This window comes from Halichoerus grypus, chromosome 10 (assembly GCF_964656455.1).
Source record: "Halichoerus grypus chromosome 10, mHalGry1.hap1.1, whole genome shotgun sequence".
NCBI classification, from domain to species: Eukaryota; Metazoa; Chordata; class Mammalia; order Carnivora; family Phocidae; genus Halichoerus; species Halichoerus grypus.
This window is the reverse complement of record NC_135721.1, coordinates 98,425,784-98,440,759: the sequence shown is the minus strand read 5'-3', so window position 1 is coordinate 98,440,759 and position 14,976 is coordinate 98,425,784. Positions and strand designations below refer to the sequence as shown.

Sequence of the window (14,976 nt, the reverse complement as noted above, 5' to 3'; positions counted from 1 at the left end):
GAAGTAGATATTACAGACTTCAAAGTAGGTTAGACACGTCCTTAAAGGGGTTTCTGATATGTACAAAGCTATTACTGAAAACTGGTTTTTCAAGGGAAATCAGTTGGTTTTCACACTCATTTGTGGTCAAAATAAGAACTTCGGTCATATTTGTACTTTTTGTGCAGAACTCAACAGAGTAATCTGACAGAGAGGGGTGCAGTGAATAAAACCAGCATCCATTATGAAATTAACATCAAAGAGGCCCCATGATATGAAATGGAGCCTCCGCCGCTGCGTCATTTCTGCCGAGGAAGGGAGGGAGTTTTTCTGGAATCGGCATTTCTGAACATACAGAACAATACCACCTGATGGACTGACCTCTATTTTGAAATGATATTTGTATCACTTTGGCTAAGAACGTTTTATTTGATTTTCATCCTCTAACAAAGAAGCATGATGCTTGAAGAACTGTTAAAAGGGCAGTGGCTCTGTGCCCATGCTCCATCAGTCCCCTAACTGCTTCCAAATTTTGAATGGCATGGCTCCTATCTCCATAGGCTTATCCTCTTCTTTCGTATATTGCTTTTTTGTTCCCCGGTTTTGTTAGACAAAAATTCTTGCTAGAAATATGCTGCGTAAATATGGCTCAAGTGAGTACATTTTATAGAATAATGTTGAACTAAACTGGATTTCATTAATAAGTAACAGCACATTAGGTGCTTTGTAGACCAAAATTACTCTGTGCTGGAGTTTAATATAAATAATACCAAAATATTAAGGCATGCATTTTATAGTTTATTAGTAAATTTCTCTTATGAAAAATGTTCTCTCTCAAAAGCTGGTGTGTCATTTTCTGCTTAAAGTCGTTTAGTAACCCTGTAATTTTCAGCATAGAATTTAAATTCTTCAATCTGAGGTATTAGGATTCCCCAGAGAAACAGAACCAATAGTGGATATAGATTTAGATATAGATATAAATATAGATGTAGATAAAATTTATTATAAGGAATTGGCTCATGCAACTATGGAGGCTGCCAGATCCCAAGACCTGCAGTCAGCAAGCTAGAGACCCAGGAGAGCAGATGGCGGAGTTCCAGGGCGAGTCTGAAAACCTAAGAGCCAGGAAAACCAATGACGTCGTTTCCGTTCAAATGCCTGCAAGCTTGAGACCCAGGCAGAGCCAGGGTTTCTGTTTGAGTCCAAAGGCAGGAAAACCGCAATCCCCCAACACAAATGCATCCGGGTAATGGTTCCGTCTTCCTTGTGGGAGGGGTCAACCTTAAACTTATTGGATGAGGCTCACCCACATTACCAGGGCTATCTGCTTTACTCAGTCTACCAATTCAGATGTTAATTTCATTCTGAAATTTCTTTCAGACACACTCAAAGTCATGTGTGACACATATCTGGGCATTCCATGGCCCAGTTACATTGACACATGCAATTGACCATCATACCCAGCAAGGAAGATTATCCGGCTAGAACAGGCCAGTTTACCCACAGTTCCCCCGTAACTCCTCCCTTCAGCCACTCAGAAGCTAGTTTTATTTCCTTAAAAGCATCTTGGCTGTTCATATCCATGTGTTTTCACAGATGTTTTTCCCTTTGTTTCAGTGTCATTATCCTTTTCTTAGTTTGAATCCCCCGACCCGGAAACAAGAATTCATGTGGAAGTCATTTCTTTGGGAGATGATCCCAGGAATCACCAGCAGGAGAGTGGGAAAGAAGGGCTGGAAAGAGAAGGAAGGCAGTAGGGCTAAATTATAATTTTTTTAATTTAATTTAATTTTATTATGTTATGTTAATCACCATACATTACATCATTAGTTTTTGATGTAGTGTTCCATGGTTCATTGTTTGCACATAACACCCAGCGCTCCATGCAATACACGCGCCCTCCTTAATACCCATCACCGGGCTAACCCCTCCACCCACCCACCCCCAAAACCCTCAGTTTGTTTCTCAGAGTCCATAGTCTCTCATGGTTCGTCTCCCCCTCTGATATCCCCCCCTTCATTTTTCCCTTCCTTCTCCTAATGTCCTACATGCTATTCCTTATGTTCCACAAATAAGTGAAACCATATGATAATTGACATTCTCTGCTTGACTTATTTCACTTAGCATAATCTCCTCCAGTCCCATCCATGTTGATGGAAAAGTTGGGTATTCATCCTTTCTGATGGCTGAGTAACATTCCATTGTATATATGGACCACATTTTCTTTATCCATTCATCTGTTGAAGGGCATCTCAGCTCTTTCCACAGTTTGGCTACTGTGGACATTGCTGCTATGAACATTGGGGTGCATACGGCCCTTCTTTTCACTACATCTGTGTCTTTGGGGTAAATACTCAGTAGTGCAATTGCTGGGTCATAGGGTAGCTCTATTTTTAATTTTTTGAGGAACCTCCACACTGTTTTCCAAAGTGGCTGTACCAACTTGCATTCCCACCAACAGTGTAAGAGGGTTCCCCTTTCTCCACAACCTCTCCAACATTTGTTGTTTCTTGCCTTGTCAATTTTTGCCATTCTAACTGGTATAAGGTGGTATCTTGTGGTTTTGATTTGAATTTCCCTGATGGCTAATGATGATGAATATTTTTTCATGTGTCTGTTAGCCATTTGTATGTGTTCTTTGGAGAAGTGTCTGTTCATGTCTTCTGCCCATTTATTGACTTGATTATTTGTTTTTTGGGTGTTGAGTTTGAGAAGCTCTTTTTATAGATCTTGGCTATCAGCCCTTTGTAGTGTCATTTGCAAATATCTTCTCCCATTCTGTGGGTTGCCTCTTTATTTTGTTGACTGTTTCCTTTGCTGTGCAGAAGCTTTTTATCTTGATGAAGTCCCAAAAGTTCATTTTTGCTTTTGTTTCTCTTGCCTTTGGGGACGTGTCTTGAAAGAAGTTGCTGTGGCTGATGTCGAAGAGGTCACTGCCTATGTTCTTTAGGATTTTGATGGATTCCTGTCTCACGTTGAGGTCTTTCATCCATTTTGAGTTTATCTTTGTGTATGGTGTAAGAGAATGGTTGAGTTTCATTCTTCTGTATATAGCTGTCCAATTTTCCCAGCACCATTTATTGAAGAGACTGTCTTTTTTCCATTGCATATTTTTCCTGCTTTGTCAAAGATTATTTGACCATAGAGTTGATGAATATGGATTCCAAAATTCTCAACAAAATCCTAGCTAATAGGATCCAACAATACATTAAAAGGATCATCCACCACGACCAAGTAGGATTTATCCCTGGGATGCAAGGGTAGTTCAACATTCACAAATCAATCAATGTGATAGAACACATTAATAAGAGGAGAGAGAAGAACCATATGGTCTTCTCAATTGATGCAGAAAAAGCATTTGACGAAATACAGCATCTTTTCCTGATTAAAACTCTTCAGAGTATAGGGATAGAGGGAATATTCCTCAATTTCATAAAATGCATCTATGAAAAACCCACAGCGAATACCATTCTCAATGGGGAAAAGCTGAGAGCCTTTCCCTTAAGATCAGGAACACGACAAGGATGCCCATTCTCGCCACTATTGTTCAACATAGTACTAGAAGTCCTAGCAACAGCAATCAGACAACAAAAAGAAATAAAAAGTATTCAGATTGGCAAAGAAGAAGACAAACTCTCTCTCTTCGCAGATGACATGATACTTTATGTGGAAAACCCAAAAGACTCTACCCCCAAATTACTAGAACTCATACAGCAATTCAGTAATGTGGCAGGATACAAAATCAATGCACAGAAATCAGTTGCTTTCTTATACACTAACAGTGTACCTGTGGAAAGAGAAATTAGAGAAATGATTCCATTTACAATAGCACCAAAAACCAAAAGATACGTTAGAATAAACCTAACCGAAAAGGTAAAGGATCTATACTCTGGGAACTTCAGAACACTCATGAAAGAAATTGAAGAAGACACAAAAAGATGGAAAAGCATTCCATGCTCATGGATCGGAAGAAAAAACATTGTTAAAATGTCTATGCTACCCAGAGCAATCTATACCTTCAATGCCATCCCGATCAAAATTCCAACGGCATTTTTCAAAGTGCTGGAACAAACAATCATAAAATTTGTATGGAATCAGAAAAGACCCTGAATCACCAAGGAAATGTTGAAAAAGAAAAACAAAGCCGGGGGCATCATGTTGCCTCATTTCAAGCTGTATTACAAAGCCGTGATCACCAAGACAGCCTGGTACTGGCACAAAAACAGACAGATAGACCAATGGAACAGAATAGAGAACCCAGATATGGACCCTCAACTCTATGGTTAAATTATAAATTAAATTAACCATTGGCTCAATCCCAGGGTTGCGGGGGGGGGGAGGGGAAGACTCTGGGAGAAGCTTCTGAATTAGCCCACTTGAGAAGCAAGGGAACTAGAGTACTTACATGCAAATCCTGGCAGTCACTTGTGAAAGGCTGCCCTCTTGGGGGTGTTAATTCCCTGGTATTTCTCCAGTGGCCTCCAGCAGCCCAGAGAAAGCCCTCAGGCAGAGACCCAGGGGCTGGTGGCTGGAAGTGAAGCTGGCAAGCACTGAAGTGTCAAGGAACAAGGGGGTGTTCCTCCTTGGGCACCCGCATCTGCCAGAAATGCACTGCAGCCTTTCCTTCCCCCTAGCTAATTCTAACTCACCCTTTAGGATTCAACTGAAATGTCACCTCTTCTGGAAATCCTTCATAGACCTTCTCTCTGACTTAGCTGCTTCTTGTCTGTTTCCCAGTGAAACCTTTGCCTACCTGCATCAGAGAATCTGTTACTTCCTCTTCTGATTGCTGCTTCCACTTCTTTGTGAGCTTTTTGAGGGAATAGAATGTCAACTCTATCTTCAAGGTCTTCCATAGTTCTGACATGTGGTCTTGGTCAATAAATGGTTAAGTAGTAAAAGTAGTAATAATAATGACACCATAACACTAATAGCCAGTATTTATTGAATGCTCATTCCGTGTATGCACTTTACATGTATTACGTATTACCACCTCTAGAAAGTTAGTACTTTTATTATCCCTATTTCTCAGATAAGAAAGCTGAGGTATAGGTTTACATAATTTGCCCAAGATTGCACAGCTATATATGGTTTGGCCTGATCTGAATCCGGATCCTGGGTATACTGTTAACCACTATATGGATAAATGAATGAAAATGAATGAATAAATGGATAATAACATCAAGTCTGATCCTTCAACACCTGGGAACATTCTAGGGATGATGCTATCAGTATAGTCTATATAGTCCCTGGAAGCAGCTATCCCTCCCCTGACATCTTTTGTAATGGCACTGACTACTCTATTATATATTCAAATGTATCTGCATGTCTTACTTTCCTTACTAATGATAAGTTTCTAGGCAACTGCATAATCTGGTATTTTCTATTTCCCCAGACATAAAGCCACACATACAAAAGGTTACCAATGAATGTTTGCCACATGGACAAATGGATACATAGTTGACAAGCAAAGGGATCTTTGACTCTTCCTTTATCTTTCCCTGGAAACTGTGGAGACTCTTTTCCATCCCACTCTGAGATTCCAGAAAGTCTGTTTGTCAAAGAGATGGTTCTAGATATTTTAGATGGCTCTGAAAAATAAAATTTTGTTTAAATATATTAAGTTCAGGGAAGAATCTGTGAAGAGTTTGTAACATTTTGGTAATCATTTGGTTAGAAAATTATATTTCTGAGAGAAAGACATTCTTTCTTCCAAAATTCTATTCATAGAAAAAAATGAAAGAAATAAATTATATAGAAAATCACTACTGTTTCTAACAATTTGAATGGAAGAAAATTTACTTCTTGAAAAATTAACCATGGCCATCAAGAATTACTTTCCTAAAACTTCAAATTAAATGCATTTTCCATTCCCAGTGACTGGTATATCTATAATCTTCATTTATAATTAGCACTTTGAAGAGTGTCACATTGAATAAACTTGGCTCAGAAATTACTAAATTTAAAGCATATATCCAAGAGGAAATTACAAATCCTTACTGAGTCCTCATTGTTTGCAAATCATTACATAGATCCATGCTGTCCTGGTATGTAAGAGATAGATAGGAAATACAAACACGGGAATTCTCTAATTTGACTAAAAAATCAGATAAAATTAAAAATAAAACCTCAAAAATTTTATTCCGCAGAAATTTCTTTATGGATTTTAGTGTATAAAATTAATTGCATTACGTACCAGGGAATACAAAGGAACATAAGACATAGTCTTTAACTTTGCAGAGTTTGTGATCTAGAGATGGGCATCTGCCAGACAGATATGTTAACAAGTAGACTTATGATTTGGTGGTAATAATAACTAAAATATAGCACTTAATATTTCAGTAGCTGTCCTAGTGCTTTATGTAACCTTATCTCATTTAATCCTTGCAACAACTCTATGTAGGAGGCATTATTATCCCACTTTATAGCTGATGAACCTAAAACTCAGAACTGTTTGGTAACTTTTCCAAGGTCACATGCCTAATGAATGGTTGGGTGGAGGAGCTGTATGCAGACCTCAGCCCAAAGGTCCTTAAAGTTGATATTCAGAAGGCATTAAAAATAAGGTACACTGAAGAGAAGACTATTCACTCAAACTTGGATGGAGCAGATGTTATGGTACCTCAGTTTGGCCTTGAAGGATGAGTGTGAACAGAGATGGAGAAGGCATTGCTTCCAGGACTGAGGTGGGTAGAGGAAACTAGCAGAGATCTTAGAAAACAGAATTAAGTGGTGCGTGAGTGAAGGTGGTAGCATGAGTGGAACAGAGGAGGGGAAACCAAGGAAAGTGGTCAGAACCAGATACTGCTGGCCTTGAGTGTAACCCCCAAAGAGTCTAAGACCTTTCTCATTAGGCAGACAGGAGTCACAGAACAGTTGTGAACCAGATCAGAGCTGTATTTGAAGATTGATTTGGCAGCTATGTGTAAAAGGAGTTGGAATCAGAAGTGGGAAAAAGAGAAGAGCAGGTTAAGAAACCATAAAATAGGGAAGTCTGAATTTGAGCTGTAGTGATGTGAATAGAGAGGAAAAAACATGGAAAGAAGACAGGATTCAGACTGCCTGGATGTGAGCAACAGTGAAGGAGAAGAGATGACAACACGTCAAGAGTTCAAAAAGCAACTGTGTCACCCAGAGCGCAGAGGACGCATGGGTCCTTGCCCAATTACAGGGGGTTTCACTGGGATGAGGGGAGTTGAATGGAAATGATAGGACTGGGGTGGGTTGGGAGAGGGGCACTTGAACTTCCATGGTTAAAGATTTGGATTTGCAGGTATAGCAAACTAGCACTTTTCACTGTGCAGTGCAGAGATTGGACACAGTGTCAGCCAACACCCAAATGGCGAGCTCCGCATTTCTAGATACTTGAGGCATCCTTCTTGATACTTGAGGGTGCATCCTTTCCCTGGATGCAAAAAGTGAGGCATTTAAAGTGTGTTTTATTTTTTGTCCTTTTGAAATGACCGAAGTGACTGTGCATAACTTTAAAAGCAAAACAAATTATTGCATATATAGTTTTGTTAGACAGATATAACAATTTTTAAAAGGAAATGTAAACCCTAGATGTTAAAATTGAGCTCTAATTCTATTTACATTATATTACACTAATTTAGCATAATAATACAAGACAATAGAAATGCATGATCTACTACTCTTCTCTACTGAATGTTTTCTTGCCTTTGAATTTTTATTAGATTGGAGAATTCTGGGGTTTCTAGCTTTCATATGAGTTTTTCTTTGTCTTTTCCCTTTTTTTTAATAGATGATAATGAAGAAGAAGGTGTTGACATGAAAGAAGATTCAGGTATTAACTTTATGATTTATTCATAGAGCATGGACAAAGACCATTGTGTTGTTTATGTACGCCTCACATTTTTTCAAAGAAAAACATAATAAAGTTAATAAAATCGGTGAAGGGGATTAAGAGTACACTTATCCTGATGAGCGCTGAGTACTATATGGAATTGTTGAATCACTATATTGTACACCTGAAACGAATATAACACTGCATGTTAACTATACTGGCATGAAAAGACAAAAAAATAGAAATGTACACTCAAGGTCATAAAATAAGAAAGTAGTTATGCTAACTCTTACAGCTAATACAATCAGCATATTTAAGAAGTAAACTTTCAGCTTTCTGAAAGCTGAGGTAAAAATGGAACCTGTTGTTATAACGAATAGAGCTGTGTAGCAAATCACCCCAAAGCTTAGTGATTAAAGCATCTGCTTATTATGCTCATATATTCTGTGGGTCAGGAATTCAGACAGAGCACAGCAGGGCTGACTTGATCCTGCTGCTCTACAAGGTCTGAGGCCTCATCAGGAAGCCTCAATGGCTGGGGGGCTGGAATCCTGTGAAGATTTGTTCACTCAATGTCTGGTCAGCGATTGATATTGGCTCTCGGGCTCTCGGCTGAGACCACAGCTGGGGCAGTTTTCTGAAACATCTATGCATGGCCTCTTTCTATAACCTGGGCTTCCTCTCAGCATGGCAGCCAGGCTCCAGAGAGAGCAAAGTGAGCCAGCAGGAGCTGTAACCTTTTTAAGCTTCAGCCTCGGGAGTCCAACAGAATGACTTCCACAGAACTCTTTTTGGAACAGTCATTAAGAAGCCTGCCCAGGCTCATGGGGAGAGAAAGCAGTCTCAATCTCCTGATGGGGAGCAGTGAAGTTTTGTAGAGCACATGGGACCTGAAAACTTGCCATGGCCATCTTTGGTACATATATTTGGTGCATATGATATATTTTTCTCACTACCAGAAATTAAGATGTGTGCCTACTCCTCAAGAAAGACCAGTGTTTGATGAGGGAAATCTAGTGATCGCAAACATTGGATCTGGCCTAAGGGGGCCACTCAGTATGTGCTTGTTAATGAATGCATGAATCAATAGGCCTGAATTCAATCCTAGCTCCTCCATTTATGGACTCGGGGTAAAAGTTTTCTCTATAGGCCTCAGGGTACACCTCTGGGGCCAATAACTCTTACCATACAGTCTTATTTGGGAGTTAAATGAGATATCGTACCTGACATGTTTCTTGGACCTTAGTAAACACTAAATTATCCCTTCTTTCTTTCTCTTCTAGATATTGGAAGGGTACAGAACTTAATTCCATAGTATAAGAACTCCATGTTCCCCATTTTGGCAACCACACTGTTCTAGGCATCAAATGGGGCCAAGTTTTAAAATTAAAATCGGTATCTCAGAGGTCCTAATTTTGTTTAACCTGCTATTTGATGCCAGAATGCCATCCATTATTCACCGACAACCTCAGTCTGAGCATCTCCATTAACGGGGAACAATTTAAATTCTGAGGTAAACGATCTCTGTTAGTCAAGGTTTGGTTAAAATGGTCCTTTCTCCTGGTTAAGTTAAATCTCTCTTCCTCCCCTGATCTCCCACTGTCTTCGAGGAAAGATACCAACAGGTCTTTTCTTCATAACAGCTCACTGGAGCAATGACCATAACTCGTGTCTAGCTTCTAGCTTCTTCTCTGGTCCAAACATGCCTGAGTCCTGTGGTTCCCTTGGTCTCCCCAGGTCAGTGGATTCAGAGGGCAGGAGAAGTCAAGGGAGGATCTACAAGCCAGGAGCAGGAAACTGGTGTAATAACAGTTGTCAGTTCCCTGTCTGTGTATCCTTGGTACCTGCTTGTTGCTTCACAATATCAACAGCGGTCTAAGGAAAGTTCCTGTGACCCTCAGCTGAGTGTTGTTTGCTGGTCAGGAAAGCAAACTCAAAGTGCCAGGGAGTTAATTTGTCTGGAGTAGCCCTCAGCCAACAACGGGCAAGAGTTGGTGGACCCGAGCAGGACACCTCTGAGGCAGGTTATGTTTCAGCGCTGTCCAGTAGAAATAGGATGGGAGCCTCAAATGGGAGCCTCCTGTTTAACTTCAGATTTTCTAGTAATCACATTGGAAAAAGTAAAGAGAAACAAATGAAATTAATTTAATACTATTTTATGTAATATATCCAGAATATTATCATTTCAATGAGTAATCAATATAAAAATTAAATGACCCTGATATTTTACATTCTCTTTTTTCCATACTGAGTTTTGAAATGTGTGTGTGTTTTACATTCATGTCTCAGTTCAGACTAGACACATTCCACATATCCATTGGCAAAGTGTGGTATTGGACAACGAGATTCTGTACCATCACCCAGAGGTCCCCAGTGGAACTTGCTCACACCCAGTATTGGCTGCCTTCCCTTTCCTGTCTCCCTTCCCTACTCCCCTCTGGCACTTTCTGGGATAATTTCTTCAATGAAGTATTTGAACTCAAACCCTTGTCTCAGCATCTTCTGAGAAAATCCAACCTGAGACAAGGACTCTGCTTGTCTTTTATAAAACATAAAGCCCAAGGTGAAATTTCAATTAGAATATCCATTCCCATGACCATGAGAGATGTCTTATTGCTTAAAAGAACCATATGTTGAAAAAAGACTTTAAGTGGTCACCCCACCTTGGATTAAATTCCGTGAATTTAATGTCAATTTTTGCTATTCTCCTTTATCCTGCTCACGTGAAGTATCCTTGGAATATCCTTCAGCTGTGGGGAGTACTGCCCTTTCAGCCAGCCAGTTTAAGGACCTTATCTTGCTAAGGATCATTTGCCTAAGTGCCATAAGTACACATTTCTAGGCAGGGGGAGTTGACTTCTTAATGAGATGCAGCTAGCTATCCAAACCACTGAGTGATTTTAAGAAAATCATTATTAATGCTAATGCAGAGCCCACAAGGTTGGAGTCAGCATATGAGGTTTGGGGGACTTTAATTGGATCATCAGTTCTGATCTTAGTCTCATCAGGTTTCCTGGGGGTTTTGTGCAGCAGCTGGATGCAGCTGTTAAAGTCATACTTGATGGCCCGAAGATGCTAAGTCACTAGGCCAGAATGGGCTTGGGAAGCTGCTCTCCATTTCCTAATATCTGAGTGCTGAAATCATGAGGGATTTCTGTGCAGAATGGTTCCATGATGTGCCACTGGCCTTGCCAGACATTGGTGAGGAGGCTGGCTTCAGTTCAGATCTCATACTCGGGCGTGTTGGTCTCTAAGACGGGTCTCTAACCAGACCATTAGGCGCTGCCTGTCCTCTGCCCAGTGTTGCCTGTATTACAAGTAGAAATGCTGGAGGGATTTTTACGTATGCAGCTGACATTAGTGAAGGGCTACTTGGGAGAATAACTGGCCAACAAATGCTAGTAAATGATAGTGAATAACAATCTGAATACCAAAAACCAGTAAGGTGCTGGTAAACCGACTCTCTGGGTGAAGGGAACCCCCACTGGGGGAGTTTGCATATTTCATTATTGTAAATACACCCACTGTGGTGGTGTTCAAGCTACCAAACATGAGATCAATGAATGCGGGAGTTGAGGAGAGAGAGGTAGTCAGCTGGCTCACGTCAGCCCCAGCACACGTCTGCTGAACCAGATTTTAATCAGGATGTACTTTGTGCCAGTCGCTCAACATACATGAAGTCATTTAAGATATGCAACAACCCTAGGAGGCAAGAATTAGTAACTACACAAGGCTTAAGAGGAATTAGTTCCTGGCTTAAGTAGGAGAGCCGTAAGTGTGTCTGACCCCAAAGCTCACACCCTTGTACTCCGTCTCCAGACTCTAAAAGTAAGTAGAGGCAGGAGCATCTCAGATGGTGTGAGACAAGTTCATCCTCAAGGTGAGGCTCTGCCCCCATGGGGAAAATGACAGAGACAGACTGGCTTAAATGCTTAGGATTCCCTTTAAGTCCTTCATCAGTTTCTTTAATCCTAGCATAGAGGACAGAAAATCAACAGCCACCTATGACAATTCAGATACATGACAGTGAGGAGCACAGTTGAGTTCTTCAGGTGGCAAAGCTATGCTCAGGGCAAAGCTCCAGGTCTCCACCCTCTGCCAAAAAGAGAGGCAACATAGATAATATGATACGCTGCCAAGGAGCAGTATGGGGTGCTTTGGAGGAATGTTCCTTCAGCTTCTCCAGACCAAGAGGGGGCGTTGTTTCTGCTGAACCACAAGTAGAAATCTGGGCACAGAGGTCATGTGTATCAGTGACTTTCATTTGAATGCCTCCATGGCTGTTACGAAATGATACTAATGTCATAGATGACTATTGATAATTAACATGTATCCATGCCTACTAACTACCCAAGGAGGGCCCTGTTACTTTTTAAAAATGAAGTACCAGTCCTTTTTGGGTACTTACCTCAAAACGTGGACAAATAGAGACAAATAGATGTCTTTCAGAGATGTCTCACCCATTCCCCAAGAATTCCTATTCAGGTTGGGAGATCAGGTTCATTATCAAAAACTCACTTTCAGGAAATGCTGGTTTGGGGTTGAATCCCCAGCATTGGGAGCACTCCTCTTAGTCCCTGTTGCAGATGATGCATTTCAGAGGCATCTTCCAGAGAGTCTTAAGAGTTTCCTTCCAGGGAGATCATAAGTGTTGCTTTGCCCATTTTATGCATCCTTTTGAGCACAGCATCTGTGCTCAGTGAGCTGTTCCAAGCATCTCATTTCTGGTTTTGCTGAACCCATTCTGAAGGGTCAATATCCATCTCACACCTGGTGACAGAAGTTTGGGGGAGTTGCTAATGTAATCATTGGCGGAATTTTTCACCCTGGCCATGGTAACGATCTTAGATGTGACTTACTTGCAACCACAGAAAGCCTAACTTAGTGCCCAAAAACCTTTGTAGTCCATAATGCCAAAGTTTTTAATAGCACATCTATCAAATGCAATTTTTTGTTCTGTTCCTTTTTTAATAAATGGGAAAAGAAAAATGAGTCGCCATAGCACTGTAGTGTAATTTTAGAATCCTGGCATAAGGCGACAGCTGCTAAGAGAGTAAGAATTAGGCATGAGCCCCATTATATCTTGGCCTTAAAGAAAGGCCTGGGTAAGGGGGGAAAGAAAACGGAATTGGAAATGAAATTCGCAAGACACTACTAGGTACCAGGGACACAAGAGAGATTAGGAAAGACAAATGTCCTTTTCTCAAGGAACTTACATTCTAGGAGGTGGGATGGGGAAGGGAGACATACAATAAAGAAAGAAGGGGACAAGATAATTTCAGATACATCAAGTGATGTATTTGAGAGAGATTTCCCTTGCAGGCACCCTTCGTGTTAGGAATTAGCAGAGGGCCTTTCTTGGGAGCTGAGTTTGATTTGAGATTAATAGGTGAGAAGGAGGTAGACACATGAGTGTGTGTTTTTGGAGGGGAGGGGAGAAGAACAGCAGACGTGATGATTCTAAGGCAGAAACCAGCCTAGTAATGACAAGAACACACAAAGACAGACAAAGTGCAAGTGGGAGACGAGGCTAGAGCAGAGGCAGAGCCTGAGGGCCATGTTGTCCTGGCCCATGGAATTGGATTTGGATCTTAATCTAAGACCAATGGTATTTAAACAGGTGAGCAACAGGATCGGCTTTATGTTTAGAAGATAACTCTGGCTCCTACACAGAGAATAGCTAGTTTCAGGGAGTTTAGAAAGCCAGAACGTTACTATAGGAACTCAGGTAAGAGAGGCTGCTGGTTTGGATTAGGGTGATGATTGCAAAGGATGAGCACAGTGCATGAATATGGGATATTTTGGAGCAGAGCTGATAGGCCTTATGATGACCTTCCTGGAAGAGTGACCGAAAGGAAACATTAAGGACAGTATCTCAGTTTGGGAGTTTGAATTCCTCGGTAGATAGTGAGATGTGAAATGCTATGGAGAGAACAGGTTTGCAGACATCAAGAGCATTGTTCCAGCTGTGCTGTTTGAAATGCCTAATGGGATTATTTACATAAATTTGAAATGCTTGGTGAGAGCCCGGCTGAGGGAAATCATGGGGGCTGGAAAGAGGGAGGTACCATTACATCCCAGCCCTGAAAGGACAGTGGGGGAGGGGGTAGTTACAGGACGCTGGAGACAGAGAGGACTTGGAGAAAGCCAAGTGATTGGGGCTGTGATCTGAGATAGACGGATACAATAAGCCCTTGAAGGTTACTGGTAGCCTAGGAAGAAAGACAGAAATTTCACTGGTATGTAGAGACCAGTCTCCCAGCGCACAGCTGGATGGGAGGTGGGGTAGAAGGTGGAGAGTGGAGAGAAGACAGCCAGTCCAAATACAAAACGAGCTGCCACGTAAGCAGCTGAAGACATAAGCTTTGAGCTTAGCAGAGAGACCAGGACTGGAAATACAAATTAATGCCTAACAAAGTATCTGTATCTGAAGGGGATGAATTTAGAGAAGACAGTTTCCTAAAACTGTCTTCAGGATTTTTTTTTTCAGTCTTCAGAATTTAAATTATCAGCCTCCTTGGATAGACTTGGCCCCAGGGGGTATTGGGAAGGATTGAGAAAAGTGGCAAACATGTTAATTTAATTGGGGACATATAGAAGTTGTTTAGAATTTGGATGACTAAAGCTCCACCCCAACCCCCCAAGATGAGATGACATTGCAGCTGATCTAGCTCTACTTTGAGGATTTAGTAAAATGAAATTGCATTTTGGCAACTGTCAGTTAATCCGTGAAGTTTTAAATCAAACTCCTGTGGAGAAAAAAAAAATAATTTGGGGTTGCCTTATGGAGAATTTCTTTTAATTTAAAAAAAGCATTTAAGATTTCACATCTGTGTGAATCATTAATGATGGTCACAAAAAGATGTTAAGCTTTAATGTCAATCTATGTGCACTGGAGAATCACAGACTCTTGCCAAAATTTAGCTCAGCCAAAATGACAAATGAATCTGTGATCAAGCTTCACTATACATGTGCGTTTACTGAGGGGAAAAAAAAAAGGACTTTAAACTTCAACATAATTTTAAATATTGAATATCTAAATAAGAATGTTTTAAATCTTTATGCTTCCAGAGGGGTTAGAGCCAAAAGGCCTCTCTCCACCCCACAAGAAGAGCAAAGCAAAGAAGCCAGAATGTTCCAAAGACTCTAGTGAAGGTGAGTCCTGTCCCTCCTGTCTTTAAAAAATTACTCCA

General features: G+C 40.8%; 1 protein-coding gene across 3 annotated transcripts in view; it reads left to right on the top strand.

The window, feature by feature from the left end:
- Positions 1-14,976, top strand: part of MACROD2 (mono-ADP ribosylhydrolase 2) — a 1,992,468-nt gene that overhangs the window by 1,834,881 nt on the left and 142,611 nt on the right. For all 3 annotated transcript variants that reach the window (XM_078056907.1, XM_078056906.1, XM_078056905.1), the window contains 2 exons: positions 7,742-7,783; positions 14,855-14,938. In XM_078056907.1, the coding sequence (XP_077913033.1) occupies positions 7,742-7,783; positions 14,855-14,938 (126 nt within the window). The remainder of the gene's footprint in view (positions 1-7,741; positions 7,784-14,854; positions 14,939-14,976) is intronic.